This window comes from Capra hircus, chromosome 10, assembly GCF_001704415.2.
Source record: "Capra hircus breed San Clemente chromosome 10, ASM170441v1, whole genome shotgun sequence".
Taxonomy (NCBI): Eukaryota; Metazoa; Chordata; class Mammalia; order Artiodactyla; family Bovidae; genus Capra; species Capra hircus.
In genome coordinates this window covers 89,435,225-89,447,908 of record NC_030817.1, presented here as the reverse complement: position 1 = coordinate 89,447,908, position 12,684 = coordinate 89,435,225, and the positions used below count along the sequence as shown (strand labels likewise).

At 42.7% G+C, this 12,684-nt stretch overlaps 1 protein-coding gene across 1 annotated transcript; it reads right to left on the bottom strand.

The window, feature by feature from the left end:
- On the bottom strand, nt 1,819–12,261 carry PTGER2 (prostaglandin E receptor 2). Its single transcript, NM_001314255.1, is given in 2 exon segments — nt 1,819–2,052; nt 11,449–12,261. Coding segments are annotated over 2 exon segments (1,047 nt in total).

The window sequence follows — 12,684 nt, the reverse complement described above, 5'->3', positions numbered from 1 at the left end:
TATTTGGAGGAAGAAAAGTCATCTGATAAAAGAAATTAATCTTCCAGATCCAGAGTAACTTTAGCATTTTATGTTCAGGAATTACCCATGAGCCTAATTAGTCTGTAGACTAATTTAGAACAATTTCTTATCTTGGTGGACAGGGAAGCTTTATTTACATGTCCAGATTTTAGCTAAGTTAAACTTAGCCTGGTTTGTTTAAATTAGTACAAAAGCAAACCATTCATTTATTCTTTTTAAAATAAGGGATAATTTGATATAGATTCTGTCATAATACACTGATTTCTAAATTGGTTTGGAATCACTCTTAAGTGATCATCTAGTCTGATAACTACTTATAGGAAATAGTTTTGTGTAAGCAATTCAGTGAGACTTTGAAAAACTAATATTCTTTTTTGGTTTTTATTACAGCTAGGTTGTAATGACACTCACTGCAAAAAATAAAATAAAATAAATAAAGTGTCCACTATATTGAAGATCATGCTATAAGGGGAAAAATTTCCTCTAATATCAAGTATTGTGTTGAATATTTCAAACTCTAATTTGCAATGCAATCACACTTTAAAAATCTGCTAAATTAAATTTTAAAACTCCACTTTTATCTAATTTTTAAAATTAGTATATCCACACAAACTATAAATTTCTATTTGGGGGGAATTCATCATATACTATTCCATTCTCAAATCTTTTGTTTTATAGCTTATTTTTGTAACATTTCAGATGAGTTTATACTATAACTAAGATATGATTAAACAGTGCAAATTCACTGAAATATTTTGATGCTGAATTTATACAATGCCAAACACTTAGATTTAGAAATATATTAAGATATGACTCACTGTATGATTTCCTATACAGCATGAGTCGAGTCATGTTTCCCAGATAAACATACAGATGAATTTTGCTACAACACAATCATCCTATAAAGTATGTTAATCACAGCCTCAACATCAGCATTAAAAGAGTTCAGTGTAGCTGAAGAACTGACCAGATTTTTCAATTTTTAATTCTAATATTTGCCTCAGACATAGCCACATACACCCTTCCCTGAAAATAAAAAGTAGAATATTAATGAGAATTACTTCTCTTAATAGTCTACTATTTATCGCTGAGAGGAAAATTCCTAAAGTCCTTTTAGTTACCATTAGCTTGACAGATGTTATAAAATAAATAACCTGACACTCTGACACACATCTTCTCATGGATGGTGAAAAAAGCTGACATTAACCAACTGAGCCTACTCTTCTATGAGTAATACTATCGTGACAAGACCGTGCTCCCACATATACAAACATACAGTACAAAGTACTTATGATTTTCAAACTCATTGTCCAAAGAAACGGTTTGATAAGCAATCACAAGACACCAGGCTTGGTTGCTTGCCCATATCCACCTCCTAGAGAATACATAAGTTTTATCTGGTTAGACTGTACACTGTTATGTTTATAATGGTACTAGCCTAGAAGATTAAAACAGAAAACACAGTAACTATTTAGGGTTTTAAACAAATTACAAAACTACATGCTTTCTCATTCAACAAGAAAGCTTAAATCAAAAGGCACGGGATCATAAATGGTTGTTCCTCCAAAGACCATGAACATGCTCCTTGAGGGTAGGTTTAATAGATCCGTCCGACACCTTGCAAGAAGTGCCTTGTCAGCACATCTATAGCCCAAACCACTCCTGAAATGTTTGTTTGCTCTGTTTCGTTAGGGTAACGTCATTGTGTTTATAAACTAACTTTTTCCATTTCTCTTAGGAACCATTTCAAAATGATCTTCCAGATGGTGGTTAACTAGCACTTCTTAACTACCATCCTCAAAGGTCAATCTGTTTACTGGCATTTGACTGCGTAGAGCAGGAAACTTGTGTCGCTTCTTGTGTTCTTAATGAAACCCGACAGCAGAGGACTGAACGCAGTAGTCTCAGAACAGGAGGTCTCAGGATGGCAAAGACCCAAGGGTCAATTATTGAGTTAATTGATAAAAATCTAAGAGCTTGGAGGTCCCACTTTTCTTTCCGGGAAGAGTTTTCATTCATATATGCAAAAATCTGTAAGAAGCAAAAGGGGGGAAAGATGTCAGTTTTATATTGTAGCAGTAGATAGGCAGCTTCGACCAGGTGCAATTTCTTAAGGCTGAAAAGCAAAATGTGTTTTGTGTGGTGGTTGTGGTCCTGAGAGGGAAGTTGCAAAATCTCACCCCTCTCACACAAGTTTATGCCTCAGGGACACTCTGAAACAGAAGTATTGTCTCCTTTTGATAGATGGGGAAGTGAGGGAATAACAACTTGTAGCACTTACTTTCAAATACTGAATTATGATAATTCAGTGAGAGAGGGCACACAACAGACCTTATGTTCTCGCCACTGGGCTGCCTGGGTTTGAATCCTGGCTCCAAAAATAGCTCTGGGACCATAGGTAAGAAAACTAACCTCTTTGTGTCGCCCTTTCTACATCTTTAAAATGAATGACAATGATAATGATACCTATTCTTGGGATTGTTGGGAAGATGACAGGAAGTTATCCGTGTCAGCTACTGCAAAAAGTGCTCCCTTAAAACGTGCCCCACAACGATGGTCCTTATTATCTTCATTTCACCAGCGAGGACACCATAGGGCAGAAACAGTAAGGGATCTGTCCAAGTTGCCAGAACTGGTTAGTGGACAGCTCAGGACACAAAGGTTGACAAAGGTCTATATGGTCAAAGCTATGGTTTTTCCAGGAATCATGTATGGATGTGAGAGTTGGACCATAAAGAAGGCTGAGTGCCGAAGAATTGATGCTTTTGAACTGTGGTGTTGAAGAAGACTCTTGAGAGTCCCTTGGACTGCAAGGAGATCAAGCCAGTCAATCAAAGCTCCAATAATTTGGCCATCTGATGTGAAGAGCCAGCTCATTAGAAAAGACCCTGATGCTGGGAAAGATTAAGGGCAGGAGGAGAAGGGGGTGACAGAGGATGAGATGGTTGGATGGCATCATTGACTCAATGGGCATGAGTCTGAGCAAACACAGGGAGATGATAAAGGACAGGGAAGCCTGGCGTGCTGTAGTCCACGGGTCACAAAGAGTTAGACATGGCTGAGGGACTGAACAACAATAGGACACAAATTCCAAGTCCCCTGACACCTGAGCAGGGCTCACTGTTTGCTACATCCAGGTTGCCTATGTAGGCCAAAGGGCTTCAGAAGAGTCTTAAACACTGGAAAGCTGACACATCATTACACGTTGGCCAATGTTCTCAAAGTGGTATACCAGCTCCCATCTGATTCCTTAGGTATTTAGGGAACAAACAACTTTCTGATCAGATTGCAGAGAATGGAACAGCACATACCTGATAAAGATCATACACTTCCACGTAGCTTACAGAAGAGTGAAACTTGTAAATCATACCCAGTCGTTTGAAGCCAGTTCTTTATAGAGCTCCAGGGCCTTTCTTACCAACTGCAGCGGGTGAGTTAGAGAGCTATTCCTTCTTTCCTCCACTCTTCCTCACCAGAAGAAGAAATAGTTTCTTTCCTATCCCCCTAGTACTTAATTCTGCAGGCATCTGGCAACTGCATATACAAAGCAAATTGCAGGGAGGGAAAGAGTAGTCATCTTTGGGTTGCTTATGTTAGGACAATATCGGGAAGGTTTGGCAGCCGTAGGTGTTTATGCCAGAGAATCTTGGCTTAAGGGAATGGAGAAGAGACTTGGCAGATGAGCAAAGGAAAAAAAAAAAAAAACTGAAGGTGGATGTCCCTGAATATAGAGAGAAGAAAAAAGTTAGGTGGAGATATGCAAGGGAGCAATACTTCTCTTGTCAGCTAAACTGTTTTAGATGAGAAATTTACAGTACTTATATGGTATATTTAAAGAGCAATTTAAATATTTAAATATTGCTCTTTAAATTGTGACTCTTAAAATTGTGCATCTAATTATGGCACAGAATTATCTATAAGGTCTTGAATCCGGCTACAATTCAGTGTGTGTGTGTATATATATAGAGAGAGAGGGCTTCCCTGGTGGCTCAGATGGTAAAGAATCTCCCTACAATGCAGAAGACCTGGGTTTGACCCCTGAGTCAGGAAGATCCCCTGGAGAAGGAAATGGCAACCCACTCCCATATTCTTGCCTGAAGAATTCCATGGACAGGGAAGCCTGGTGGGCTACAGTCTATGGGGTCGCAAAGAGCAGGACACGACTGAGCGACTTTCACTCACTCAAAGAGCCATTTTGGAGTTTTAGAATTCGGGATGATATTGTACATAAACCAGATAGATTAAAATATATTAGTCACTACACACACATACAACTGAGTGTTCTGTCACAGGAAAAGTTTGTAGCTGGGTTTATGACCGAATCTCACCCCAAAACTATAACACTGGATTGTCTAGTGGGCCACACAGAGAGGGCTCAGCTTTCCAGTGTCACAGGTCACATGTGAAGATGAGTCAGGTTTTCAGTGGCAAGATCAGACCATAGTTCCTGGTCTCTTTAGAGTGTGACTGACCAGTGAGAAGTAAAACGTGGTTTCAGAGGATGAAGCAATTCTGTACTTTATTTCCTTTTCATCCACAGTACTGAGCAATTTTTAGAAATGCCTAAAATTTGCATTTTAGGAGGCGGCCAATATGTGCATGCTTAGTCGTCTCCGTCATGTCTGACTCTTTTCGACCTCATGGACTGTAGTCCGCCAAGCTCCTCTGTCCATCGAATTTTCCAGGCAAAAATACTGCAGCAGGTTGCAATTTCCTCCTCCAGGGGATCTTCCCGGCCCAGAGATCAAACCTGCATCTCCCACATTGCAGGTAGATTCTTTTACCCACTGAGCCACCTCTGTACCCATTAAACACTAACTCCTCATTCCCCGCTCCCTTCAGCCAACACTGGATGTTAATTAAAGGCTTACACAATGGATATAGATCAATTAATTAATAATATTTCAGTTATATTCTGGAATTCAGTTTCAGAGGCTGGTAGACTGTATACATGTTTTTGTACATGCTACTAATAAATTTGCTATGAGAAAAATATCAAGGACAAATGTAAACCAGTCAAGTGAGTTTTCATTCCTTAGGACAGACTCTCTACAGGGCTTTGCTAAGAACAGAGAGCTTGTTGTGATACCTACAAAGCAGCACCAATGAAAGTTAGTGTCCTTTAGATTTGTCTTCCATTGAATCCCCACAGCCTCCATATAAAACTTCATCTTGGCACTGACCTGGCACTGTTTGTTTCAGCTACTTTCCTACCTTTAATGCAACTACATAGCACGTTCAGAATTTTAGAGCAAATGAGAACCTTATCTGGCTGCTCATTGAAATCACCTGAGGATCATTAAAAATACTTGGAAAAAAATAATAAAGAGATAAAAATACTCTGATGGCTTTCTCCCTCCCTCAGAGACTCTGATTTTATTAGTCTGGGCTATAACCTGGGTGTCAGGGCTTTTAATGTCCCCCAGGAGATACTAGGGCTTCCCCGGTTGCTCAGTGGTAAAGAATTTGCCTGTCAGTGCAGGAGACATAAGAGATACGGGATCAATCCCTGGGTCAGGAAGATCCCCTAGAGTAGGAAATGGCAACCCACTCCAGTATTTCTTGCCTGGAAAATCCCATGGACAGATGAACCTGGAGGGCTACAGTCCATAGGATGGCAAAGAATCAGACACAACTGAGGATGAATGCATACACAGGTGATACTAACATATTGCAAAGTTGAGACCCACTGCTTTAGACCCTTACCCAGTACCTGAAATAGTTTAAAAGTATCCATCTATCACACGTAACAACAGAAGACCTACTGAGGCCTGGCCAATTAAACCTGACTTGGAGTTTCCAGAGTTCAGTTCCTGATTATTAATATACAATGATTTCTTTTGAAAATGGAATCTTACGGGAAAAGTAGCTAATATTTACTGAATACTTTTGTGTCAGGTCTGGTGATAAACAATTTGTGTCTTGTATTTAATCCTTCTACGAATCTGTAAAAGTGTTATTAGTCCCATTTTTGTAAGAAGGACATCAAGGCTTAGAAGATTAGTTACATTGACCCAAATCACACCATGGGTAAGTAGGGAAGCCTTGCTGTCACAGAAGCAGGACCAGACTTCTTAGCCACTACACACTCTAGCACCATCTGCATAAATACCCTATGATGTGAAGGGTTACATGAAATTCACCACTGACTGATTATGGGTTTGTAGGAGATTTCTTTCCAAATGTGTCACAAAGACTTATGGGTATTACTGCTCCTGTTTATAGATTTTAAAACCATGGCTATCTAAGAAGCTCTTGGCTTTCTTTGGGGCTTTTCTTTCCTCCACACTTTCCACAACAGTGGCAATCACCTCGACCAAGAGTGTAGACATAACACATCACTTCTCTTTAGGGAAATGCCCTATAGTTCTTGCTGTCTACCTTTTTAAAAGTCAATGTAATCCCACCATTTCATATCATATGGAGAAGGAAAAGGTGTCAAGTGAAAATACTCACGTAGAAAAACTTTCTCTTAAAAGGTAAGGTGTATTACAATTCTTTAACAATCCTCAAACAGGAGAATGGATACATGTATAAGTAGGGCTACATCATTACACCTGAAACTATCACAAGATTGTTAATCATCTCCAATATAAAGAAAAAGTTTTTAAAAATCCCCAAATACATCACTGATGATGTTTGAATGATAAGGGCATTCTCGTATTGCATGCATATTAACTCAAAATATCAACAGGCAAAGTTCATCGATTTCTGAATTTCTCTTCCATTACTACTAGAATTGTGATATTGTGCAAGTATGTAATCAACAAGTTTCAAATCAGTTTTACAACCCCTTTCATGTTAAATTTTACATAAAGAGTACCAGGAATGAATGAGGGAAATTCCAGTACTGTTCACTTGTGTTTGTTCTGTATTTGAAAGATCAGATTTCCACTAATCAGATTTACCTAAAAATGATAGCCCTAAAGAATTCTAAAGAAGAAGAAATTTTTAGAATGAGTCAATGGTTCACTCTTGAAATTTTAGAACCGGATAAAATGCATAAGCACTTTATCCTAATGACATGAGGAAAACAGTTTAAAATGACCAGAGGCTATTAACAGTTATTAGTAAAGTAGTGAGAAAGTGGCTAAATATGGGTTGGAAATTAAGAGACAAACAGTATATGAGTCAAGAATGGACGTCTGATGTGTTTCCTGTGTCCTGTCTCATTTCAGAAAGAAAGAAAGTTTCCATCTATCTCTGTGAAATGATAGTAACATCTGATTAGGAATTTATTAATTTATACAATATTCCTTTAATGCAAAAACCGTATGGACTATGTTATTGGTCCTATGCACGATTTTATATTGGATAGCCAAAATAATGCTTTTTTAAAAGATCAATTGAGAAATGTTTAAATGTTTAACAACAAAACTTTATGTGAAGAGTAATCAGATTATTTCTCAATTTAGACCAGTATTTACACTAGTGAATCTTCTAAAATCTCAGACTCAGACTTTTAATGCATAGGTCTGTGCAGAAGCAAAAAGAAACTGCACCTTCGGTCCCAGCTCAGGCCCCTTGATCTGCTATGGAGAAAAAGGTCTTTGCCACTGTATTTTTACAGCTAAAAGTTGAAATTAAGAGACAAAGTGCAGATATTTATAATGTCTTCACAACTCTCTTATAAATCTTGGGTTGATCTTTTCATGGGCTTCCCTGATGGCTTAGTGGGCAAGAAATCCATCTGCAACCCAGAAGACACAGGAGATACAGGTTCAATCCCAGGGTTGGGAAGATCCCCTGGAGGAGGAAATGGCAACCCACTCCAGCATTCTTGCCTGAAAAATCCTATGGACAAAGTAGCCTGGTGGGCTGTAATCCAAAAGGTTGCAGAATCAGACATGACTGATTAACTAATCACAAGCACACAATCTTCTCATATGTTACCCCTGAATAAGTATTTTCTCTCTGATGGTATTGTGGTTAAAAGCATAGGCTCTGTGTTTAAACTGCCTGCCTTGGAATCCTGGCTTGGGACCCAGGGTAAGTTATCTGCCTCATTTGTAAAATAGGAATAAAAATACTACCTAAGTATTCACTAGCTTGGGACCCAGGGTAAGTTATTTGCCTCATTTGTAAAATGGGAATAAAAATACTACCTATATATGACAGATTGTTGTGAAGGTAATGGGTTAATATATGTAAAAATTAGCACTCAAAAATGTTAGCAGTTTTGATGGTGGTAATAATGACCTGAACTCCATTGCAGCATACTGAGCATTTTACATTCAGAGTTTCACTTCCCAAGCTTCGGAAGTCCTAGGCTGGCATTCTTGGAGGAAGCACTAATTGTAACTTGCCCATACCTTGGGACAATGGTTGACTTAGCAGTTCAGGTTTCCTCAACTTCCTACCCCTCTTTCCTCATTCCTGGGGTGCTGAGCAGGCTAGAGTCCCACTGGGTACACAGCTATGAGTTCTCCTTGTTGGGCCAATGGTGCGGCCCACTTCTTGTGTGCTGTGTTAGTCGCTCAGTCATGTCCAACTCTCTGTGGCCCCATGGATTGTAGCCCACCAGGGAAGACCTGTGGCCCACTTTGAGGGCCCAGAAAGCAGTTCTGTTATCTCAAGGAAGAAAGAGGCAGAGAGAGGGCAGATTGCTAGCATTTTCTGGAACACAGAAAATTAGTTAGAATAGTTCATTAATAATTATTTTACATTGATTACATTTGTCAATGATGCTATTTGGATATGTTGGGTTAAATAAAATATTTAAGTTAATAATTAATTTCATCTCTTTTTTTAACATTTTGTTATGTGGCTACTAGAAAACTGGAGAAATGCTGGACTGGATGAAGCACAAGCTGGAATCAATATTGCCAGGAGAAATATCAGTAACCTCAGATATGCAGATGACACCACCCTTATGGCAGAAAGCGAAGAGGACCTAAAGAGCCTCTTGATGAAAGTGAAAGAGGAGAGTGAAAAAGTTGGCTTAAAACTCAACAGTCAGAAAACTAAGATCATGGCATCCGGTCCCAACACTTCATGGGAAATAGATGGGGAAACAGTGGAAACAGTGACAGACTTTATTTTTCTGGGCTCCAAAATCACTGCAGATGGTGATTGCAGCCATGAAATTAAAAGACATTTGCTCCTTGGAAGAAGATATGCCCAACCCAGACAGCTTATTAAAAAGCAGAGACATTACTTTGCCAAGAAAGGTCAGTCTAGTCAAGCTATGGTTTTTCCAGTAGTCATGTATGGATGTGAGAGTTGGACTGTGAAGAAACCTGAGTGCCGAAGAATTGATGCTTTTGAACTGTGGTGTTGGAGAAGACTCTTGAGAGTCCCTTGGACTGCAAGGAGATCCAACCAGTCCATCCTTAAGGAAATCAGTCCTGAATATTCACTGGAAGGACTGATGCTGAAGCTGAAACTCCAATACTTTGGCCACCTGATGTGAAGAACTGACTCATTAGAAAAGACCCTGGTGCTGGGAAAGATTGAAGGTGGGAGGAGAAGGGGACAACAGAAATTGAGATGGTCGAATGGCATCACCAACTCGAGGGACATGAGTTTGAGTAAACTCCAGGAGTTGTTGATGGATAAGGAGGCCTGGCGTGCTGCAGTCCACGGGGTTTCAAAGAGTCGGACACAACTGAGCGACTGAACTGAGAAAATTGGAAATTCCTTCTGTGGCTGGCATTTATGGTTCACAGGGTATTTCTGTTGGGCTGTGCATGCTCTCTTAGAAAAACAAGAGAATTTCTGGAGGCAACCAGAGGCCTTTGCCTTGTCCACCGGAGCCCTGGTTAGGATGTGTGGAAATGATTCCTGCCTTGGGTGGGAGATTGGTGTAGGCCATTTCTTTTTCTATTATTAATTAATTAATTTTTTATTGCAGCATAAAAGCATATAACATAAAATTCACTCTCTCAACAATTTCTAAGTGTATAATAAAATACTGTCACCCACATGTACATTGTTGTGCAAAAGATTCCCCAGAACCTCTCATCCCAATCCTACATGACTGAAACTCTACATCCACAAAACAACTCCTCCCACCCCTCCTCCAGCCCTTGGCGTGCACTGTTTTAGTTTCTGTTTCTATGAGTTTGACTATTTCAGGTACCTTCTATAAGTGGCGCCATACAGTATTTATCCTTCTGTGACTGGGTGTAGGCCGTTTCTGAGCACAATTTTCATGTGCACCAAGTAGAATAAAAGCACATGGGGGAAAGCACCCCCCAGAGACCCATGCCAAGCATTCTGAAATAGCAGAATGTAAAGCACCATTCTGTAGCCTTGACTTTTGAATTGTCAGATAAGCCTTCCAAGAAATAAATTAATTCTGGACAGTGTAGCATTTCATAACATTTAAAGCACTGTATAAATGAAAGTTACAAGTACCAATAATCCATGGATAAAATAAAATTAGTTAATGGTCCATGTAAATGTCCTTATTAAGGGAAGACATAATACTTAATACTGTTCAAATATGTTTTGTGATAGGCATCATCTTCCAAGACTGTGGCAGGTAAGAGAAAGTGTTTATTCCCTGTAGGAGCAATCTTGTGCTTCTGAAGATTAGGAAGTGGAAATGCTAAAACTCAGAGTTCTCATTGCTCTGTAAGAAGTCAGCACTTGCTCAGATACATTCCAGGCTCTGCTACCCATGTTACATCTTAGGAGGTTCAAACTTACAGCATCATGGAACTAACTGCTGGTATTGCCTCCAACCAGGGCAGCACTCAGCCCAGAACCTAGGCAAGGGGTTCTTCCAAGCAACCAGTCTTTCCTCTACTTACCACCATGAACATATTATGAATTTTAATGGCAACCAAGAGTTACATTCCAATATACGTGTAATTTGGGAATCCTGTAAACTAGGTTTTGTTGAACAAGACAATGAAGGCTCTGGATTTCTGCAGTGTGGACCCTTTGCACCTGGGACCATCCTTAATGGCAGCTGGGATGCTACTGGTTGGGCATCACATTCTGCTTTGAGAGAAACAGAAGGCAGAGCCTGGAGAACTGGCACTAGCTGATTGGGGTGGGGTGGAGGAAGGGACTGGAGGCGAACTACAGCTCAGGGCAGTCAGATTGTAACTGACAGCTATCCAAAGGTAGAAGGGACTGCTTCTTCCTCAGATAGGAAGCCAGTCTAGCCTAGTTGACCGGAACTGGCTCTAGGATGGGGTCTGCCCCGGCTTAGTGGAGGGCCAAGACTCCCTCTCAGGGGTGCTGTGTCACTGTACGAGAAACACTAGCACACAGATGCCCATTTGCTGGGGTTAGGGAAGCAGGAAGTAGAGTCAAGGTGAGACTCGAGAGGGGAAGGCGGTAGACCTTTACAAATTAGGTCATATTTTGACAAGTTGTGAAAATCTGTGTGGTGGTGAAAAGGGTGGGAGTAAGAGGAGAGAGTGTAAGAAGGCTGCACCGAGCTCGGCTGTGGAAACCGAGCGAGTGCCTTACCGTGAAAGGCAAGGAGCAGACGGCGAAGGTGATGGTCATGATGGCCAGAAGAATAAGATGGTCCGTCTCCTCCGCCATGGATACCCTTTCCGCTCTCCTGTGGCTGCTGCCCAAGGAGGGTCCGCAGCGGCTTCTCCTGCCCCGGCGGTGCATGCGGATGAGGTTGACGATAACACTGAAGTTGCAGGCGAGCACGGCGATGATGAGCAACAGCAGCAGAGTGGCGTAAAGCCGCAGGTACGTGGTCTGCTTGTGTCCGATGAAGCACCACGTCCCTGGGCTGTACTGGGCATACTTCCAGTGATCCAGCAGCGGCAGGGAGCAGAAGAGCAGGGAGGCTATGTAGATAGTGGGCAGCACAGCCAGACCACTGCGGCGGGTGACTCGGCGCTGGTAGAAGTAGGGGTGTCCGATGGCTAGGTAGCGCTCCAGGGCCATGGCGAAGAGCATGAGCATCGTGGCCAGGCTGAAGAAGGTCATGGAGAAGGCGAAGTAGGTGCACACGTGCCTCTCCGGCCCCAGGGCCACTAGAGTCCGGTTCTGCGCATACGAAGCCAGCACCACGGGGCTGATGAGGCAGGTCCCAAGCAGGTCGGTGAGAACCAGCTCTGTCACCAGCACGTGGAACAGCGAGATGGAGTTCCTGCGCCCCGAGTCCCCCCGCCAGCGGCGCACCAGGAGCGCCAGCGCAATGAGGTTCCCCAGCACCCCGGCCGTGAACATCACGGAGCTGATGGCCGGGCTTTCGCCCGAGGGGAGCCACAGGGGCTCTTCGCGGTTCTCGGACTGGGAGTCGTTGGAAGTGTTGCCCATGGCGGGGTGCCGGGAGGAGAGACGCGTCCTCTTCTCCCGCCGCCGCGCACCTGGCGGGAGGTGGGGTCTGAAAGCCCAAGTGCTACGAGACCCTGAGGGAAGGGGAGGGATCCAAATCCAGAGCCCCCTGCCGGCCCACCGCGCTCACCGAGGGCGGCCTCGGCCCGGGTCTCCTGCGGCTCCCGGAGAGGCCGCGCGGCTGCCGCATCCTACGGTGCTCCGGGCGCCTCTGGGGACCCGCCGCCGCCGCCGCCTCCGCGTCTCCCGGGGTGGCGGCCGTCCAGGGGCGAGAGCCGGCGAGTTGCCGGGAGGCGGACGCGTCACGCTACGAGTCTCTCCCGGCGCGCGGGGGCGGAGACCGGCCGGGCGAGGGGCGCGGGTGGCCGGTGCGAGCAGCGGCCCTGGTCCTTAGCTCGGGCGGCT